The sequence below is a fragment of the Lonchura striata genome, chromosome 3 (genome assembly GCF_050655825.1).
Source record: "Lonchura striata isolate lonStrDom1 chromosome 3, ASM5065582v1, whole genome shotgun sequence".
Classification (NCBI taxonomy): domain Eukaryota; kingdom Metazoa; phylum Chordata; class Aves; order Passeriformes; family Estrildidae; genus Lonchura; species Lonchura striata.
The window spans coordinates 60,591,659-60,608,174 of record NC_140705.1 but is presented as its reverse complement, the minus strand read 5'-3'; the positions used below and the strand labels follow the sequence as shown (position 1 = coordinate 60,608,174).

Below are 16,516 nucleotides of genomic sequence, written 5' to 3'. Positions count from 1 at the left end.
AAGATATGCTGACTGCTGAAGCTAAAATCTCATTCAGAGCTTTAGAAGTCTGAGAGTTTCTGCTGGGGTTTTGTGGTTTGCTTTTTTCCCCTAACTGAAAATAGTATTACTTAGAAACAAGGACAACACTCTCAACCAGTGAAAATGCAATACAAAGCAGTTAAGAAGCAATGTGCTTGCTGTTTTGAATTTCATAACATAAAATCAAGAAGCCCCTGGGTTAAGCTATACACTAATGGAAGTTAATCCCTCAACTTCTGCCCTCTCCTTGGAGGTCTTGTGTGCTGGCAGAGAGGAGTAACTCACCATGGTCAGGAAATAGGTGGAATGGGTGAGGTCAAGTGTAACTGAGTCAACATGGAGTCAGGCTGAGTAATAAACTGTTGCCGAATGAGGCACTGAAGAAGAATGACTATTCTCTTAAAAAGGAAGGAAAGCAAGGAAGGATTAATTCCTTTTTAGCTTGCCAACAATCCCTCAACATCTGAATTCTGACAAGAAACTGGATCCTGGACAAAGAACAGAGAGCTCAAGTTGAACCCATGCAGGATGAAACATCGATGGCAAAGGTTTTGGAGAATAAAGAGATATTGCTCCTGCTTTTCATTGGTATACTATCTCTTTTTGTCAAATCAATGGAAAGACTATGTGATACCACTTTCCAAAAATATCACCTTTCCTCTGCCATTTACTATGAAACTTGGCCTTGCTTTCCTAGACAAAACCTAGTGCAGAAATCCACAAATATCCTCCTCAAGATTCAATCACTCTAATCCCTGTTTTCTGCACCAAGGTTTCAGATTATTTGCAGGCTTGAAGACATCTGACCCCAAGTTCAAGACCCCATTTGGCTCCTGGTCTTCTTACTAAACCTCCAAAAAATTGATGGATTAAGTACCAGTGATGATAAAGTCCGAATCAACCACACTGGCAGCTACATTTCTTCTGAAGTGAAAAGACCACAAAGCTCTAGATGAACCGAAGGGATCCTGGGGCCAAAGTATTCTCAGCCAAGTGGCTTTGGCAGTGGAATAATGGACTCTTCCTGAAAAATGCTGTAAAACCTTCACAGTTTGGAGAGTTTTCTCTCTGTAGGAATTACACTTCCACTCATGCACCCTTCTCCTGACCAGTTCAAAATCTGAACAAACAAAGCATTTTTCTTACCCTACATTCGACTTCTCCTTAGAGAGCACCTTCCTGCAGAAGTCTCAATTTTTTCCCTACACTGCCTAAAATACAGCATAAGTGCATGCTGCTCCCTTGCAGAGCTGCACTGCAAAACTTCATTCTTACTATTTGCCCCAGGGCTGAAGCATAGCACAGAGCTTTTCAAAACCACAAGTTCAAGTAAGCTCCCTGTCTCAGAGAACTAAAGACTTCAGGCTATATAAGCAAATTTTTTTCTGTACAAGTGCCAGCAAGGTGAGAGGAGAGGCAAACGACTTCTTCTATACCTGACACCTCCCACACAGAAACTGGTCTTGTTTCTATTTGCACTCATCTTTGCTGACTCAAACATTGATGCTTCAAAATGTAAAACAGCACCAGGGTATAAAAATGCTAAGTGGACACATCAACTGAATAGCACAAGTTTTCATCTCTCCCTCCATCTCTAGCTTGCCACTGCCATCAACATCCTTCTGTCCTGAGGGAGGCAAAGACGTGGTAGAATGTGCAGCATTTAAACTTCAGATTCCAGACAACTAAAATGGCTATACTGTGACCTGAGAGTCATAGAGAAAGAGTCACAAGGTGCACTGTTGAGGCTGATCTGTACATCCTAGTACACTGTGCTTCCAAAGGGATGTAGAAATCCACTCAGGCATTTGATTTTGCACTAACAGAAAATACCCTGTCTACAAGGACGAGCAAAACAGTAAAACAGTTGTATTACTCCTTTCAGACAGAGTCATTAAGAGAAAAATTTCTGCACAAGACTCATCTGAAACAGCTTTGACACGAAGCACTGCAGGAGCTACTGCGAAAACGAGCCATGATGCCATCAGCCCATAAACAACCCCCATGTTACAGCTCTCATGACTAGAACAAATGGCACCATCTCATTAGCTCTCTCAGTGCCTTGACTCTGCAGGCTGGATGAAGAGCATCCAGGGAAAGATTAGGCAAGGCACAGATGAAGCGAGTGGGAAGAAGAAAGCACATTGAAGTATCACCTTATTGCTCTGTTCCTCCAATTACCCGCTCAGTAACTGTGCAGCACAGACTAGGCTTTCTGGCAGGAAAAAAATTGTCTGGAATAAACCCACAGATAGATGCCATAGCTCCTGAAGCTGTGGATGAGCCCTAGAGGCTCCAAGGAGAACATCCTTGTTGCCTACCCTCCCGAGAACTCAAGGCAAAGCCTAGAAAGTCCTCATCTGAGCACAGAAATCTGCAGTGTAGCTACTCATTGCTAGTGAAAAAAAGGAAAGTGCAACCAAGAAATTACACAGTGCACCAAGCTAAGTTTTTTCCTTCCTTCTTTCTGGAAGCTGTATTCTCAGCAGAATGATGCATAAAAACCTACTTGAGACAAAAAGGCAAAGTAAAAACAATGCTAATACAGCCAGACACTGCTATCAAAAAAAAAAGAGGAGGAAAAAAGAGATATCTATTATTTAGGAAATAGCACAATACAGCCTGAAAACAATATAATAAAAAGAGATGGAAGAAAGAAAGGCAAAATGCCACTTAAAATTCACATTACTTTTCCCACAAAATCTGTCACTATTATGTATCATCATAAAAATCAAGTTCCCCAAGCAAAGAGAAAAAACAAAGTGTTACTGTCTTCCAGCATATACAAATATATAAAACTCTGCAAAAATATTTAAACATTTTCAGTTTATATAAACCCCCCACATATTTTGTTTACAAAAGGCTGAAATAGCTTAGTAAATATTTACAGACCCCTTAGCACAAGTAAGCAGAAATCATTAATTTGAATAGCAAGTTTGCCACAAAGGTTTGAAATGCTTCTAAAAACAGTCTAAAATATTAGACTGTAAAGCTGTGATGGGTTTTATCTGTTTGTTTTATATAACAAATGGATTTATCTTGAAAGACAACTGAAGTCTCTTTTCCCTGTCCTCTTTTTGATGCTGCTCAATTATGCAGCATGCAATGTTAAAATGCTTATATGCGATTTAACCATTGTCTGCAGTCCTTGTATCTTGAATAAACTGCCTAGTTAATTAATAACACGTCTTCAATGCTAGAGAAAGTCTCCAGCCATTTTTCCCAGTAATCTGAGTAATTCATCCATCAATGAAAATAAGGCTTTCAGATCTTCCTCAACGACTGTATCTTACAGTGCAATTTTGAGTGGCCCAAGTCATTGTAATCATCACTTGGTAGCCTCTACATCCAGAAGTGCGGGGAGAAAACAATGCCTTTTTATATGTTAAGACACAAAAATACAATTATTCCCTGGCCTCTTTAAGGCTCCTTTATGTGAACCCATAAATTCTTAATAGGAACAAGAATTATTTTAATAAAGTCTAAAAAAATTGCTTACATTTTCAAATTTTACAAGTTGTAACCTTTTTTGTTTTGTCCTTCCTTCTCTTCATTCATAATAATTACAGTAAATAGCTACCTTCCCCATACTGCCCCAGTTGCCCCTTTGTAGCTCCCTTTCATCATCCTGTCAACTCATTAGCAGGCCATCTTCAAGATTTTTATTACACAACTCCAGATGTCTGAGAATAATTAAACTTAACCAGTGTGACTACCATAAGCAAGGACTGCCCAAATTAAATGTGTGCTACAGTACCTGAATAAAACCAAAACAGGAGGGTGAGTGGAAGCACAAACATCTCGTTTCAGAGCCACAGGAAAATGCAGATGTAGGTGAGAAGGCAACAGCAAAGCCCAAACAGATGCAACATTTTCAAACACTTATAAATTCTATGGTTTTAAGCTGTGTTCTGAAAGCTAGGTAAGGCTACTATCCTTACTTTCAGCTTAGGAGCTGCTCAGAACACCATTTCCTTGAAAATGTAGTAGCAACTGCAAATCATAGTTCACAGATGAAAATAGAGGATCCATAAGCAGACTGTACTAAAGGGAATTTATTAGGTAAAATTCCTGCCAAGGACTAAAGCCATACCAAACTCAAGAACTCTGAGAGAGAAGCTCATGAAAACCCTGATGCCACCGGTGACCATTTGACAGCACCTCTTGTTAATCAGCTCCTACAGCCCCTGAGAGCCGTGGCTGCCCCCGGCAGGCGCTGGGCACAGCACGGAGCTGATCCTGTGCAGGGACACGCCTGGCACCGTGTGCTGTGCCAGCACAGGGATGCCACCACTGCTGGCCCAGGAACAACACCCACCCCCTGCTTCACCTGGAGCTCCCTTCTGGCTCCACCCTGATGCACTGCAGGCAGGGGGAAGGAGCTGAAGCCTGTCCTGCCTCCTGCCTGTCACGGAAAAAAGATGCTGAAGCATCTCTGTGGTTGCCATGGGAATAGGATGGCAAGTGCTGGGAGCAGGAGTGAGTAGCAGCCTAGAAACTGCCTCCCTGCACAGCTACTGCAAGCTTCAAGAGACTTTGAAAAAAACAACATACAGAGCTCCTGCACCCTGCGTTGTGTTTGATACCACACAATTCATCTGCTGCGGGTCTCACTGTTCTCTTCCAGGGCATTACAGGACCCTTCAGTGCACAGGGTATCTGTTCCTAACACGCCGCTGCTTTCCTGTTTCACCAAGAGTCTCATTTTGTCTGATTAGGCACACAAGAGGCTGAACCTTGGGGCCTGTATTTACTCATTTTTGTACTGGTGAATGTTGCATTGCAATGGGGCCACGAACAACAGTTAATGTTGTACCCAGCAGGATGTAAATCAAATTAGCCTACCTGTTTATATACTTATTTTCAAAGCAAACAGAAGGAAGCATGCTGGCAAAGTTCACATATACCTGCATGTATATATATACCTGTCATTTTCTAGCCAGAATCCTGTCCAGTCCCTGAATTTCCAGAAATAAAAGCTTACAACAGAAAAATGGGAGCGGGGGGGAAACCAGAAATGGGCCTTTACAGCTGTCAGAAAACCCTAATAATTTGTAGTAGCAGAGATGCAGGGAACAAATATAGGTTACTAGCACCTCCTGGGATACCCAGGAATTAAAATACATTAACTCATTTTCATTGAGGGTTTCCTCTGTTGGAGAATGATTTCCCTTTTCACACACAGAAACAGCAACAAGCCCAGGGAAGTTCAAGGAGTTACACTATATTGCTATAAACAAAGGGATAATCCTCTAGAGTTCTCACCCAGTTCTCTGACACTGTCTTTCTCCATCATGAAGAGAGATAATCTCTTTAATGGGTAAAGTATAGGGAGAAAAAGAGGGAAAGAGTGGCCCTGAGGGCAGGGAAGTTGACAGAAAAAATGTCACTGCAAGCTCAGCAAACACACAGGAAGGGAGAAAAAGCACTGGAAAAATGTTTTGTACAACTTGTGGGTTTAGGAAAAATCCTCAATTACTTATTGACATTGCTTCTTTAATTATAAATAAACCCTTTGGTTAGACAAAAGTCATGATTTTCTCACTTATAAAGTCCTCAATCTGCTTGCTATGTACACTCCCTCTTAGAAAACAAGCATAGAAAAATGCCACAGAACTGTCTCAAGACACATCATTCTCTGATATTTCAAATTTATTTTTCATTTCAAATATACTTTTCATCCCTACATGATTGTGATCCTACATGATCTGGTAAGCCTGCTCACCAGAAAAATATTCCACATGACTCCTACAGCCTCTTGTTGCCCTGAAAAAAACAATTTAGAAACTGCAAGGAAAGTCCCACTCCTGAGTAATCCCATCCAAGTATGGAACTCTGCCTGAGAGTCAGACAGCACAGGCAGTGGGGCCGTGTCTTGGCTAGATGTGTGCTCTGGTTATAGGGTACAGGAGGAGGAAATGCCTGAATGAGTGGACCTACAGACACACAGTGAGGTGAGAAAACTGACTTCTAGTCCTCCAAAATGAACATGCAGAACCACATTCAAAAGGCCTATGTACTGAATTAGCCAAAGAAACCCACAGCTCCAAGTCCATACTCAAGATCTGGGTGTGAACTACAGCAGAAATTTGCCAATGACCTTCATGAGAAGTTCATCTGAGCGAGATGATGCTGAAAAAAAGCACTGCAGTCAACCATGTGACTCAAAATAAGTTTGTCCCTGACAAACAAGGAGAGCTCAAAAAACCTGAAAAACAACTGAGCCACAAGAAGAATGGTAACACTCTCTTCCTAAAAGAAAATGCAGAACAATTTTAGCTAGTATTAATAAAATCAGCTGACAGCTCAATCAGGGCAGAGTATGTACCATATCAGTTAAAATATACAATTATATGCTCAATTTCAGCAGGACTGTAGTCCACCCTGGCCACCTCTCTAGTTCTCATCCCATCTCTACAGATTAGCCACTACTTCAAAGGTGCTTTACTTCAAGCACAGTAACAACACAAACCCAGAGTCCACACACACTGTCAAGCAAAAAGATGGTGTCAATATTGCAGCTCCAACCTTTCCTTGTCTCCAACAGAAAGGATATGGTAGGAAATTACCCTCCTCTTGCAGAGCTGCCACAGAGCCATCCATAGCAAGGAATGACAGAGGTGTCAGCCTACTAGTGCTGAATATACAGGAGAAAAGATGGAGGAGATGGGAGAAACCACCAGGATGCATGCATAAGGGAGTGAAGGAGAAAGTCAAGAGAACCGAAGAGTGAAGCGAACAGACACACTACACTGAACAAGTTTATCAGGACAATAGAAAATTGATCCTGAACAATATAATCCCCCTGGAAATGTAAATTTTAAAGATAATTGTGTTAAAGGTCATGGGACTGTGGAATATAATACTTTCACTAGCAACCTTCAAGGTGCTAGAAGTGTAACACAAAGAACAGTAGAAAAATCTAAATTTAAATATCAACATTTATCTTTCAGTCACTGTACTGACAAGCAGAGTACATTAAACAATAGGGAAGATGCTGAAGCTACTCTAGACTAGAATAGTATTCTGTTCTCATTTGCACACATAACAGTCAGGAGAAAATTTGGGTAAGGCAATAAGCTAGTAAGGGTATCCATTTCCACAAACACTTATTTATGTGTAATGTATGCAACGTCCTTCCCCCCTGTTTGCTATTTTTAATTTTAACTGAGCATAGTCTCTCACCCAGCACCTCTGTGATTCATGTTTCCTCGTGCCTCCAGAGGCAAGTACATCTAAATATATTTTAGAACATCGTTTCTTTCCACCAGCTCCAGAGAATAGGACAAAGATCTATCATCATTTAGACACAACCCCTGCAAACCACACAGTTAGGGAGAACTGTACAGAGCAACATCAAACTCGAGGCTGGTTTGGGTCTCTATTTCAGGGAGTTTGTCAGCAGCAGAGTCTGTAAGTTAAGCAAGTCATTTTCACATAGCTGGAATTGGCCATTATGTTCGAAAGCATTTATCTGGATGCTAAACAAGTGTTTGTCTCCTGGAATAACCACTTATGGAGCATCCAGATTAGAAAGCACAAACATATTGGCTAAACTGAATTAAAGGCAGTCAGCCACTCCAAATTAAACACTCAAGTGAAGATATTTCCAAATACAGTAGCAAAAACTGAGCATCACATAAATGGGGTAGCCTCATGTTTAAAACATAGGACTGAGAGCTATTAGATCTTAGCTTCCCCTCCTACTTCTGCTGCTTGTCTCTTCCTCTTGATCTCAAGTAAATTATTTATTGTCAAGATTTGCATTTCCCTAGATTCAAAAAGAGGCATGCAGGCTCCCTGGCTTTAAAAAGCAGTTTTGCAATAATTAATTCATTATTCTATGCAGAGCACTCTAAAATTATTAGATGCTGCTGCAGAAATGTATATTATTAGTGTTATTATATTCCACTAGCAATTCCCAAAATAACTCTACCTTGGATGAATTTATAGTAGTCTAAATTGAGTGGTACCTTGAGCCTTGTAGCAGAATCTTTCCATGATGGTACAAAATGAAGGAAGGAAAACAATCCAGCTGTGATCCTAGCAGGGTTTCTCTTTGCACTATTCTATGACCATAATTTCCTTCAGCACTAAATTATACACACATACACAACCACAATGACAGCAAGCATCTGGAAAGAAACACCAATCCAGTCAGCTCTGCAGTGAAAAGCAAGGGACCAGTGTAAATCCTGCAAATGAAACCAGCACCCCAGCTACAGCCATGCTGGAAATGCTGCTGTGTCCAGTATTGTATAATTCTGCAGAAAAATGGTAGAGAAGATTTTTTTAAAATGGCTTTTTCAAAGCTCAGCAAATCTTACTCTTTTAAATTTTATTTGCATAAGGTTGATCTTGGGGTCTGGGTGTCAAGGTGACCCTGAGAATGTAAAAGTCTTTGTTTCCCAGCCTGTGCAGCCAAAGAAGAAGTCTGAATGTGTAGGGTTGACTTCTCAAGGTTGTTTATTTTTTTCTTACCTATAACATTTTTTCTCTGATCTGCTGAGCTCCATCTAGCAAGTCACCCATGGCATTCTGTCTGCCCTCTAGGGCGGTGTTTACATTTTATACCAAAAACTACATGTACTATGTTTACAATAATGTGCCAATATCTATCATTTATGTTAGAGAGCGTGTCTCTACCTTAAACCAATAGAAAAGTATCACCATCACAGCAAGACATGGAGGGCAAGAAGAGGAGAAGGTCAGGACACGCCCAAATCCCTCCATCTTGTCTCCTTGAACCCCATTCTAAAAAGCCCCAAAATTCTACTTTTTCACTCTTTGTTAATTCAACTAGCACACTACTCAAACACTTGTGTCTTGGAATTCCTCACATAAAGTTGGCAGTTTTTTCCACAGGCTAAAATGGAAGCCACAAGAGTTTTGACTTCATGCCAAGGTCTCTGAGCCCCCTGCCAGGGTCTCCAGACAGCCAGGGCAGCCAGAGGGATGTCCTGGGTTCCGACACGTTGAGACATCTCTTCAACACTCAATTACATACATTTGCTTATGTGAATGCAAAACATAACCATATGTGCTGCTGGAGCTGCTTTTGCTGCCTGTGTAGACTGGAAAAATCCATACAGAAATGACCAGTCAGATGTTTAATAGTCCAGGCTGTATCTCTGCTCAAATGCATTTATAAGATAGCTGTAACAACAAATTAAAGGTCAATTAACATATTCCTGTCTCAAACAACTAACTTGGAGTAAGACTGTGTGTGTATCAGGGTGAAAAGTGATGACAGGGAACTTGATACACTATCATGTTTGCCTTATAAGAACAACAGGATTAACAAAATTTTCATTCTCAGTGGGAGCAGCAGTTTTGATGGAAACTGACATTATCACGAGACCATTTTACTTGGTAACTTTTTAAGAAGTGTATTCTATAGCATACCAATGCAACCCAACTGACACTCCTAAATGCCCCATTTTCATTACCTGTTGGTCATCTGGAGTCCATATGCCACACGTGATCTGACTCTCCAAGTTTATTTCTGAAGACCAGTGTCTTTGTCCGCTGACTGAACCGACCAGCACAAATCCATCTCTATAGGAGATAAGTGCCTGAGTCCCATCATGGCTCCATGTAAAGTCGCTTACCTTAACATATCAAAGACAAGAAAATAGATGTATCAACCATGTAGGATTTTTCTGCTATTTTAATAAAAGGCAGCAGGGCACAGAATGAGGCAGGCCAACTATTAGCCCAGCTGAAGCTCTGATGTCATGCATAATGGAGAAAGCCTGTCAAGTGCCTTTGTGACAATTCTTGCACGTTCCTTCCAATAAAGAAATGTTTCATTTTCTTCTGTGCTTTTTGAAAGGTAAAAAGTCTCATTCCTTGTCCTCTTCATTTGGCCTCTCAAGACCTGGTCACTCTTGACTGCAGAGAAAACATGCATACCAACCTGTGCCCCACGATCGTTCACAAGCTCCACAGACCATCTGCCTTCATATTGTATCCAAACAAATATTCCTCCATCTGCATCGCAGGTTGCTAATTTCTGGAATGGTTCATTCCATCTCACCAGCACAACCTTAAAAGATGACAAACAAAAACAGCATTACTGAAACTGCATGTTGTGCTAACAGCTATTGAACAAGAACCAGTTAAACAACACTGCCAAATAAATATCACTGCATTTAAACCATAAAGACACACAAAATGGCAATTTTTGGCCCAGCATTAGGTGCCTCTCAAGAACAGCTGGAATTATTTTGCCACAGTTGTCAGGAAATGCACAATCTCTCACCGTCAGGCCTTTTTGGAAGGCATTGCACACTTTCAGTAAAATCACAGGGAACACTGGAACACAGAACTTTATTACAGAAGCTGCAAACAGGAAGCCCTGCACAGATTATCCAACACTCCCTCAAATTATTCCCCCACTGTAATTTCAGAGACTGTCAGACTCCTCATCAAATCATCACCTCTTGCTGACTTCAAATAAAGCGGCCTGCTCTGCACACAATTTAAATACTCAGATTGAATACTCATATTCAAAATGACCCCTGAGAGTTTCAAATTATTAAAAAATAGAAATTTCATAGGAAAGTTGCTTTGCTAGTGAATGCAAAAGGAATACAAAGCAGCTTTAGATTCTTCTCTCCACATTAGAGCTATCTGAGGTTTTCTGGAGATTCTAATCAAGTCTAAACTGACCAAATTGCTCTCTCATTTTTAATTAATACCAATTTAACAAATACAGTATCTCTCGAGACCTCAGTATAAAACTGAAAAAGCATGTCATCCTAGTGCCTGAAGCAAAAATTAGCAATAAAACAATTTACCTTCTGTTAGTGACTTTTTCTTAAAAAACATTTTTTCTAATTAGTTTTTTTCTCAAAAAAAACATTTTTTCCAAATTAGTTTTATTTCAAAAACATGCAGATATATATGGGACACTTACATTCACACACAAATAAATTCCCCCCTAGCTATTTTACTGAGACAGAAAGTATGCAAACAAAGTAAACACATATTAAATACTCAATTAGTAGAGTGTTATTTCAACTACTTAATAAACATCCAGCTGTAATGACACTTTTTCATAAAACAAAATAAATAATTAATCTTCTAAAAGCGGTAGGCAAAATTTTCCATGAAATATATTTTGCTGTTTAAAGAGATAGACTGATCCTCCTAAAGATTCCAGTCCCAAGATGAGTAGGCAGACCCTTCCCACTTCATAAAGAAATCAGCAGTCGTTTCCAGAACTATTTGGTATATAAATATGCATACCTAAAACCTAAACTTGACAGCTGAGGGATGATGTTACACTTATTCGGAGTGTCAAGGTCACAGCTTAAGAACATGTTTATCAGTGGAGCTCACCAGCCTGAAGCATCAACCCTTGAACAATTAAACAATCACAGGAAAACCATTTATTTGTTCATATGCAAAGCTTATGGGGAGAAGCAAGTATGACAAATCACCCCTCTGTTGTTACACAGCTTAGAAGAATCCCATTTGAGATTCTGCAGAAAAACACTGGCTTCTACTTAATATAACCTTGCAGCTGCACTCTAAGTCACCAGTCCCGTTTCCAGTTGGGCAAATTATACAATGCCCCTAGATGGATTATATCAGCTTTTTTAAAAAAAAAATCTTATGTTGGAAGAGCAGTAAATAAAATATTCCATTATAGCAATGCAAGGAGATGCATTTGGTTGGAGATTTCACTCTGTCCCTTCCACCTAAACAAGAATAGTACAGATTTGTCAAAATTTTGTTTTCATTTTGGTATAAATCAAATGCACAGAGCCATAATTTCATTCACCCTGAGGCAAAATGCAACAATGAAGTAAGTGTGCTTGCCAGCAACGCCTAACAGTATTATGAAAGAAGTGAAGGAAAAAAATCAAGGATAACATTGAAAAAATCTTCATCTTTAAAAGCTGGGAGCTGCTGAGGCTAATGATGACCATTAAAGAGTGGAAGGCACTTATCAGCCCTAAAACATCAATTTTTAAACACTTAGATACTGCTCATGTTTCACAGATCATACCAAATGAAGTTTGCATCATACCAGAATGAATTGCTAGACAGAATTTAGGAAAAGAAAGAGAACTAGTTGTTCAAATAACGTGAATGCTTTAGCTAACACCACTAAGAATGCTACTACCTGTCTTAAAATTGCCCTGTTCAGTCTGGCAGAGATTTGAGGTAAACACACCATTTTATAGATTAGACACACAAGCTGACTTTGCAACATGAATTATGGGCAAAGTGACAGCAGTTACTTTGTTGTGTTTTCTTTCTTTTCTATTTTAAATAAGAATCTTGTTAAAACTTGAAAATTTTCATTCAGATTCTGTCTTTTGTTTAGACTTGCTAAAACATCCAAGACTACATTTGAATGTAAACAAGATAAACTAGAGCCTCCATCCATCTCAATTAGATACAAATTAGTAACTTCTAAAATAAACTTATTGCTTTATTATGAGAAATGAAAGTGAGACAATGATTTTTCTATGCCTTCTGATAACAGCCTCATAAGGAAGCAAATTTGTAATCTGAAAATTCAACTCATTTAAGCACACAGCAAATGTTATTTTATGAGGTCATTTTAAAGATGATGCTGTAATTTACATTTAACATCTGACTACAGGTGCTGAGTCCACAACTGCTTTGAGTATTTCCAATTTCATTTTAGACACTTAGCGTGCTGAAGAAGAGATATAGAAAGGAAGGATTGCCCTAAGTATTAAGATGACTTTTGGCTTTTATGTTGGCTCAAATGTAAAGCATATGAAAACATGTCCCATTGATAGCACATTTAAATAACGCATAAGCTTGTATTACCCCTCTACAAAGAGGAATTTTACTACTAACCCATAAATGCAAAGATATCATTACTTTCACTGACATCTTCAAGTCACAGAGGACCTATTTTTACTTCTGCCTTTATGGTCCTCTGCTTTCTACTTAGCATCTTCACACAGGTATTGAAAGTCTGAACTGTTTTATCTTGTACTCAAAAGAGCGAGAATGCTGGTACACAAAAATAAGTTGTCTGCAGACCATTTGTGGCCCACACAGCCTTTCTATATTGTCTAATTATTTTTGTTTGTTTTTTGGTTGGTTGTGGGTTTTTTTAATTCTATAAAAAAAACCAAATTTTGGTCGTTCTATTCTTGAAAAAAAATGTATCACAGGTATTAATCAGCTTCTAAACCACTCTCTTACACAGGATAGGATCTTTCATGAATAAAACTTGGCCCGAGATATTTATTAAGCACAATGTAAAGGCCAACAATCTGCCCCTAAACAGGATGCTTTCCACAAAGCTGTGAGCTTTTGAGTCAGTCTTATGTTTTCTTTGAGCTCCTTTTTATACAAGGAATAGTGGCAAAAATTTGTTTTAAAAGTTCAGCATTCAGGACCTTCAACACCTCTGGTTTAATTGCCAACTTGATGTTTAGGAATTAAATTTAATTAATCCTAAATGTGCTAGAAACTCTACCAAAGAACTGACTGCATACTTTAATGCTGCTAACAATGTTATTATCTAGTTAAGATTTTAGATTAGAAATTTTGAGTAACTGTAATTTCAGAGTAGCAAATGTGTGACTTATAGTAAATGTGATCTCTTCCCAATAGAAACCAGGTTTGATAATCTAAATTTATTATGTGCTATTGACATTTTAAATAATTTTTTCACATTTTCTAACACAATATAAGACCACTAAAATCCAAAGCATTTGGAGAGCTTTTGTTATTGCTAATTTCATTGCAGTTTTTGAAGGAGATAATAGAAAATATTACACCAATCAGTTTTGCAGGAGCAGAAGTCCTTAATCTAGAATACCACACAACAGTCATTACTGAAATCTTATTTCTGTACATACAGTACGTAATTGCTAGAGGAGCAAGGGAAAAACATCTAAAAAAAAAAATAAAAGGGGTAAGTAACTAGGGCAATTAGTTCCTAGAGTTCCTTACCAAATTTAGATAGATTTTATTATGGATATACTGTAGTGAGTCACAGTGACTCATTTTTTAAATCTCTGATCCTCTATTCATTTTACTGGGGAGAAGCATATGCTCTAAAGATAGAGGTCTTCTCCAGCATTCATTTTCACATATGCTATGGATATGTGCTTGCAGATGGATTCCCACAGCAATAGAGAGCAGAGAATACTCCATGCCAGTGTTTGATTGCTACCCAATTTGCTACACCCAAAGAGCCACATTCCTGTATTCAGGATGAACATTTCTGCAATTACAAGTGAAATTGACATCTTTGCATGGTGCACAGGACGTGATGCATTATAACTCCATTGAGCATAGGGAATAGCTGGCCTTTCCCTCCCTAGATAAATCATATTTTATTTCTAATGCTATTGAAAGTTATTGAAATAGTTCCACCTTCCAAACAGTAACAGCACGAGACCTAAATGTTCCCAGGACAGAATCACAAAGGAGATCAGGCTGTTGCCTACAGCAGCAGAGTACAGAACTCAGTCTATCCAAAGGCTTCTTCCAATCCTAAGCTTTTAGGAAAGTACTCAACTTTTTAAAGGAACACATAAAAGTTGGAAAAATCACTGACAAAAGGGATTGGACAATCTACCTGGAGTCACTGAGCATCACCTATTTGCTTTATCAAGTAGTCCCGTTATCCAAGACCCTAATAAATACATTGATCTTTACTCATGATTACAACTAAGGATAAATATGTGCATACAGTAGGAGCAACACACTGGCAGACATTACAGTTTATTAATGGCCACAGAGCTGAAAAAAAATCTGTAAGTATATCTATCAAAGGAAAAAGATAGGTGTAGATTGGGAACAGAAAAGGAACATTCAAGTACAAGAACTAGAGAAATTACCTTTACATGCTTACTGTATTTCAGTGCCTCTCCCTCCATTATACAGAGAGATACAGCTACATGTATATACACATATGTGTACATACATTACATACATATAACATGGGTATGTGCATACACATCCCTATCAGTCCTTGAGGAACCTCTGCCAGCTTTGTACATTCACTAATAACTAACTGAAATTAGTTAACTATAGTGAATTTTTGTAACTAAAATATAATTTGAAAGTTAGAACAGGCACCTAGAATAAGCAGTAGAGTTGTAGATAATGAACTATTGCTTCTCACTATACTTTACCTATAACTTGTATTTAGTTCTAAATGGTTCTGCTTATGTTTAGTTCAATGAAACATTTAACTGTCTTTTAAATATTAGTACTTTTTAAAATAAAGGTTATCTAAGTTTTCTCTCTCCTAATTTCTCACACTGCAGATTGTTTGCAATTGCACTTACTTTCTCCTTCACTTATGACCTTTACTTTGTGCCATTACAATAACATCAGGCTAATTCTCTCAATTCAAACTAATTCAATCACGCAAAGAGCATCAAGCAAGTATTTCTCCTACTAATAACACCAGACAAAAAAGCAGCCGATGTGGTAGACAGCAAGCTGGCATCACCCATCTTTCCTATCCTCCTCATCTTCTATTGCATTCCCTAATGATACACTCCCTATCTCTCCCACACCTGCAGAGCTCTGACTTTTTGTTTCCAGTGACATTACAACCGGATGGAAGTGCCTCATTTGCATATGGAGCTGTCACCTTCCTAGGTATGAGACCCATCAATAAATTATTATTACTAAGAAGAAACTACTACTATTAATAACAAACATCGTGCTGCAGCTAAAGAATGGCAAATCTGTAAAGGCATTTACATTTCTTGAGAAAAACTGCCATCTCACAACAGGGGCTGCAGGTTACAGAGGGTGTAAATGAATGGCAAAATTCTGAGAGACAGAAAACACCAAAATTCCAAATTCTTTGTGTTTCTCTAGACTAAACAATGAAAGTGAGCTCTCCTAGAAGGATTGGAGCAGCCTCCAGATACCTGAGAGACAGATATCATGTAATATCCCTATCCATGCCTTGGGCAAGCTTTGGTCAGTGGTGCCCTGCGCCGTGGCACAGCAGCTGCTCACAGCCCCTGGGGGTTTGGCTGCTGCCACCAGCACAGCTTTCCACTGCCACTAGTACACCCTTTACCCTAGGATCCTACATTTTCATTGAAAGATGTGTATTATTCTGCAGCTGCTGTCATCTCGCTTGTTCCGCTCTTCGAAAAGGAGTTTCTTTTTTTTTTGTTTTTTTAAGCTTACAACCTGATTTCATGGTATAACATTGTCAATAAGCTAAGCATGTCACTTGGGGACTTAGCCTTGTGCTAAATGAAATCAGAGGTAAGGCTGGACCAGCAAGAAAGTGCTAACTTTAATGGAGATGAAAGGTCCACATCCAACTCTGTACCTTCTTCTGACCACAGACTTCTCTGCGCCTTTCCTGTGAAATCCTACTCCAAGTTCCTAACTCAAACAACTCAGGTAAAGCTCTGAAGTTAAGTACAGTGTAGGGATACATCAGAAGGTCTGTGCCATTTTATTGGATGCACTTGGTCTAATTTTCCCCCCTTTCTCCTTAGTGTTTGTT

The 16,516-nt window shown here is 39.0% G+C and overlaps 1 protein-coding gene across 4 annotated transcripts in view; it reads right to left on the bottom strand.

The window, feature by feature from the left end:
* Positions 1 to 16,516, bottom strand: part of TULP4 (TUB like protein 4) — a 148,000-nt gene that overhangs the window by 45,709 nt on the left and 85,775 nt on the right. For all 4 annotated transcript variants that reach the window (XM_021540432.4, XM_021540430.4, XM_085575269.1 and 1 more), the window contains exons 3-4: positions 9,941 to 10,069; positions 9,471 to 9,632 (exon numbers count right to left, since the gene is read on the bottom strand). In XM_021540432.4, coding sequence (XP_021396107.1) covers positions 9,471 to 9,632; positions 9,941 to 10,069 — 291 coding nt within the window. The remainder of the gene's footprint in view (positions 1 to 9,470; positions 9,633 to 9,940; positions 10,070 to 16,516) is intronic.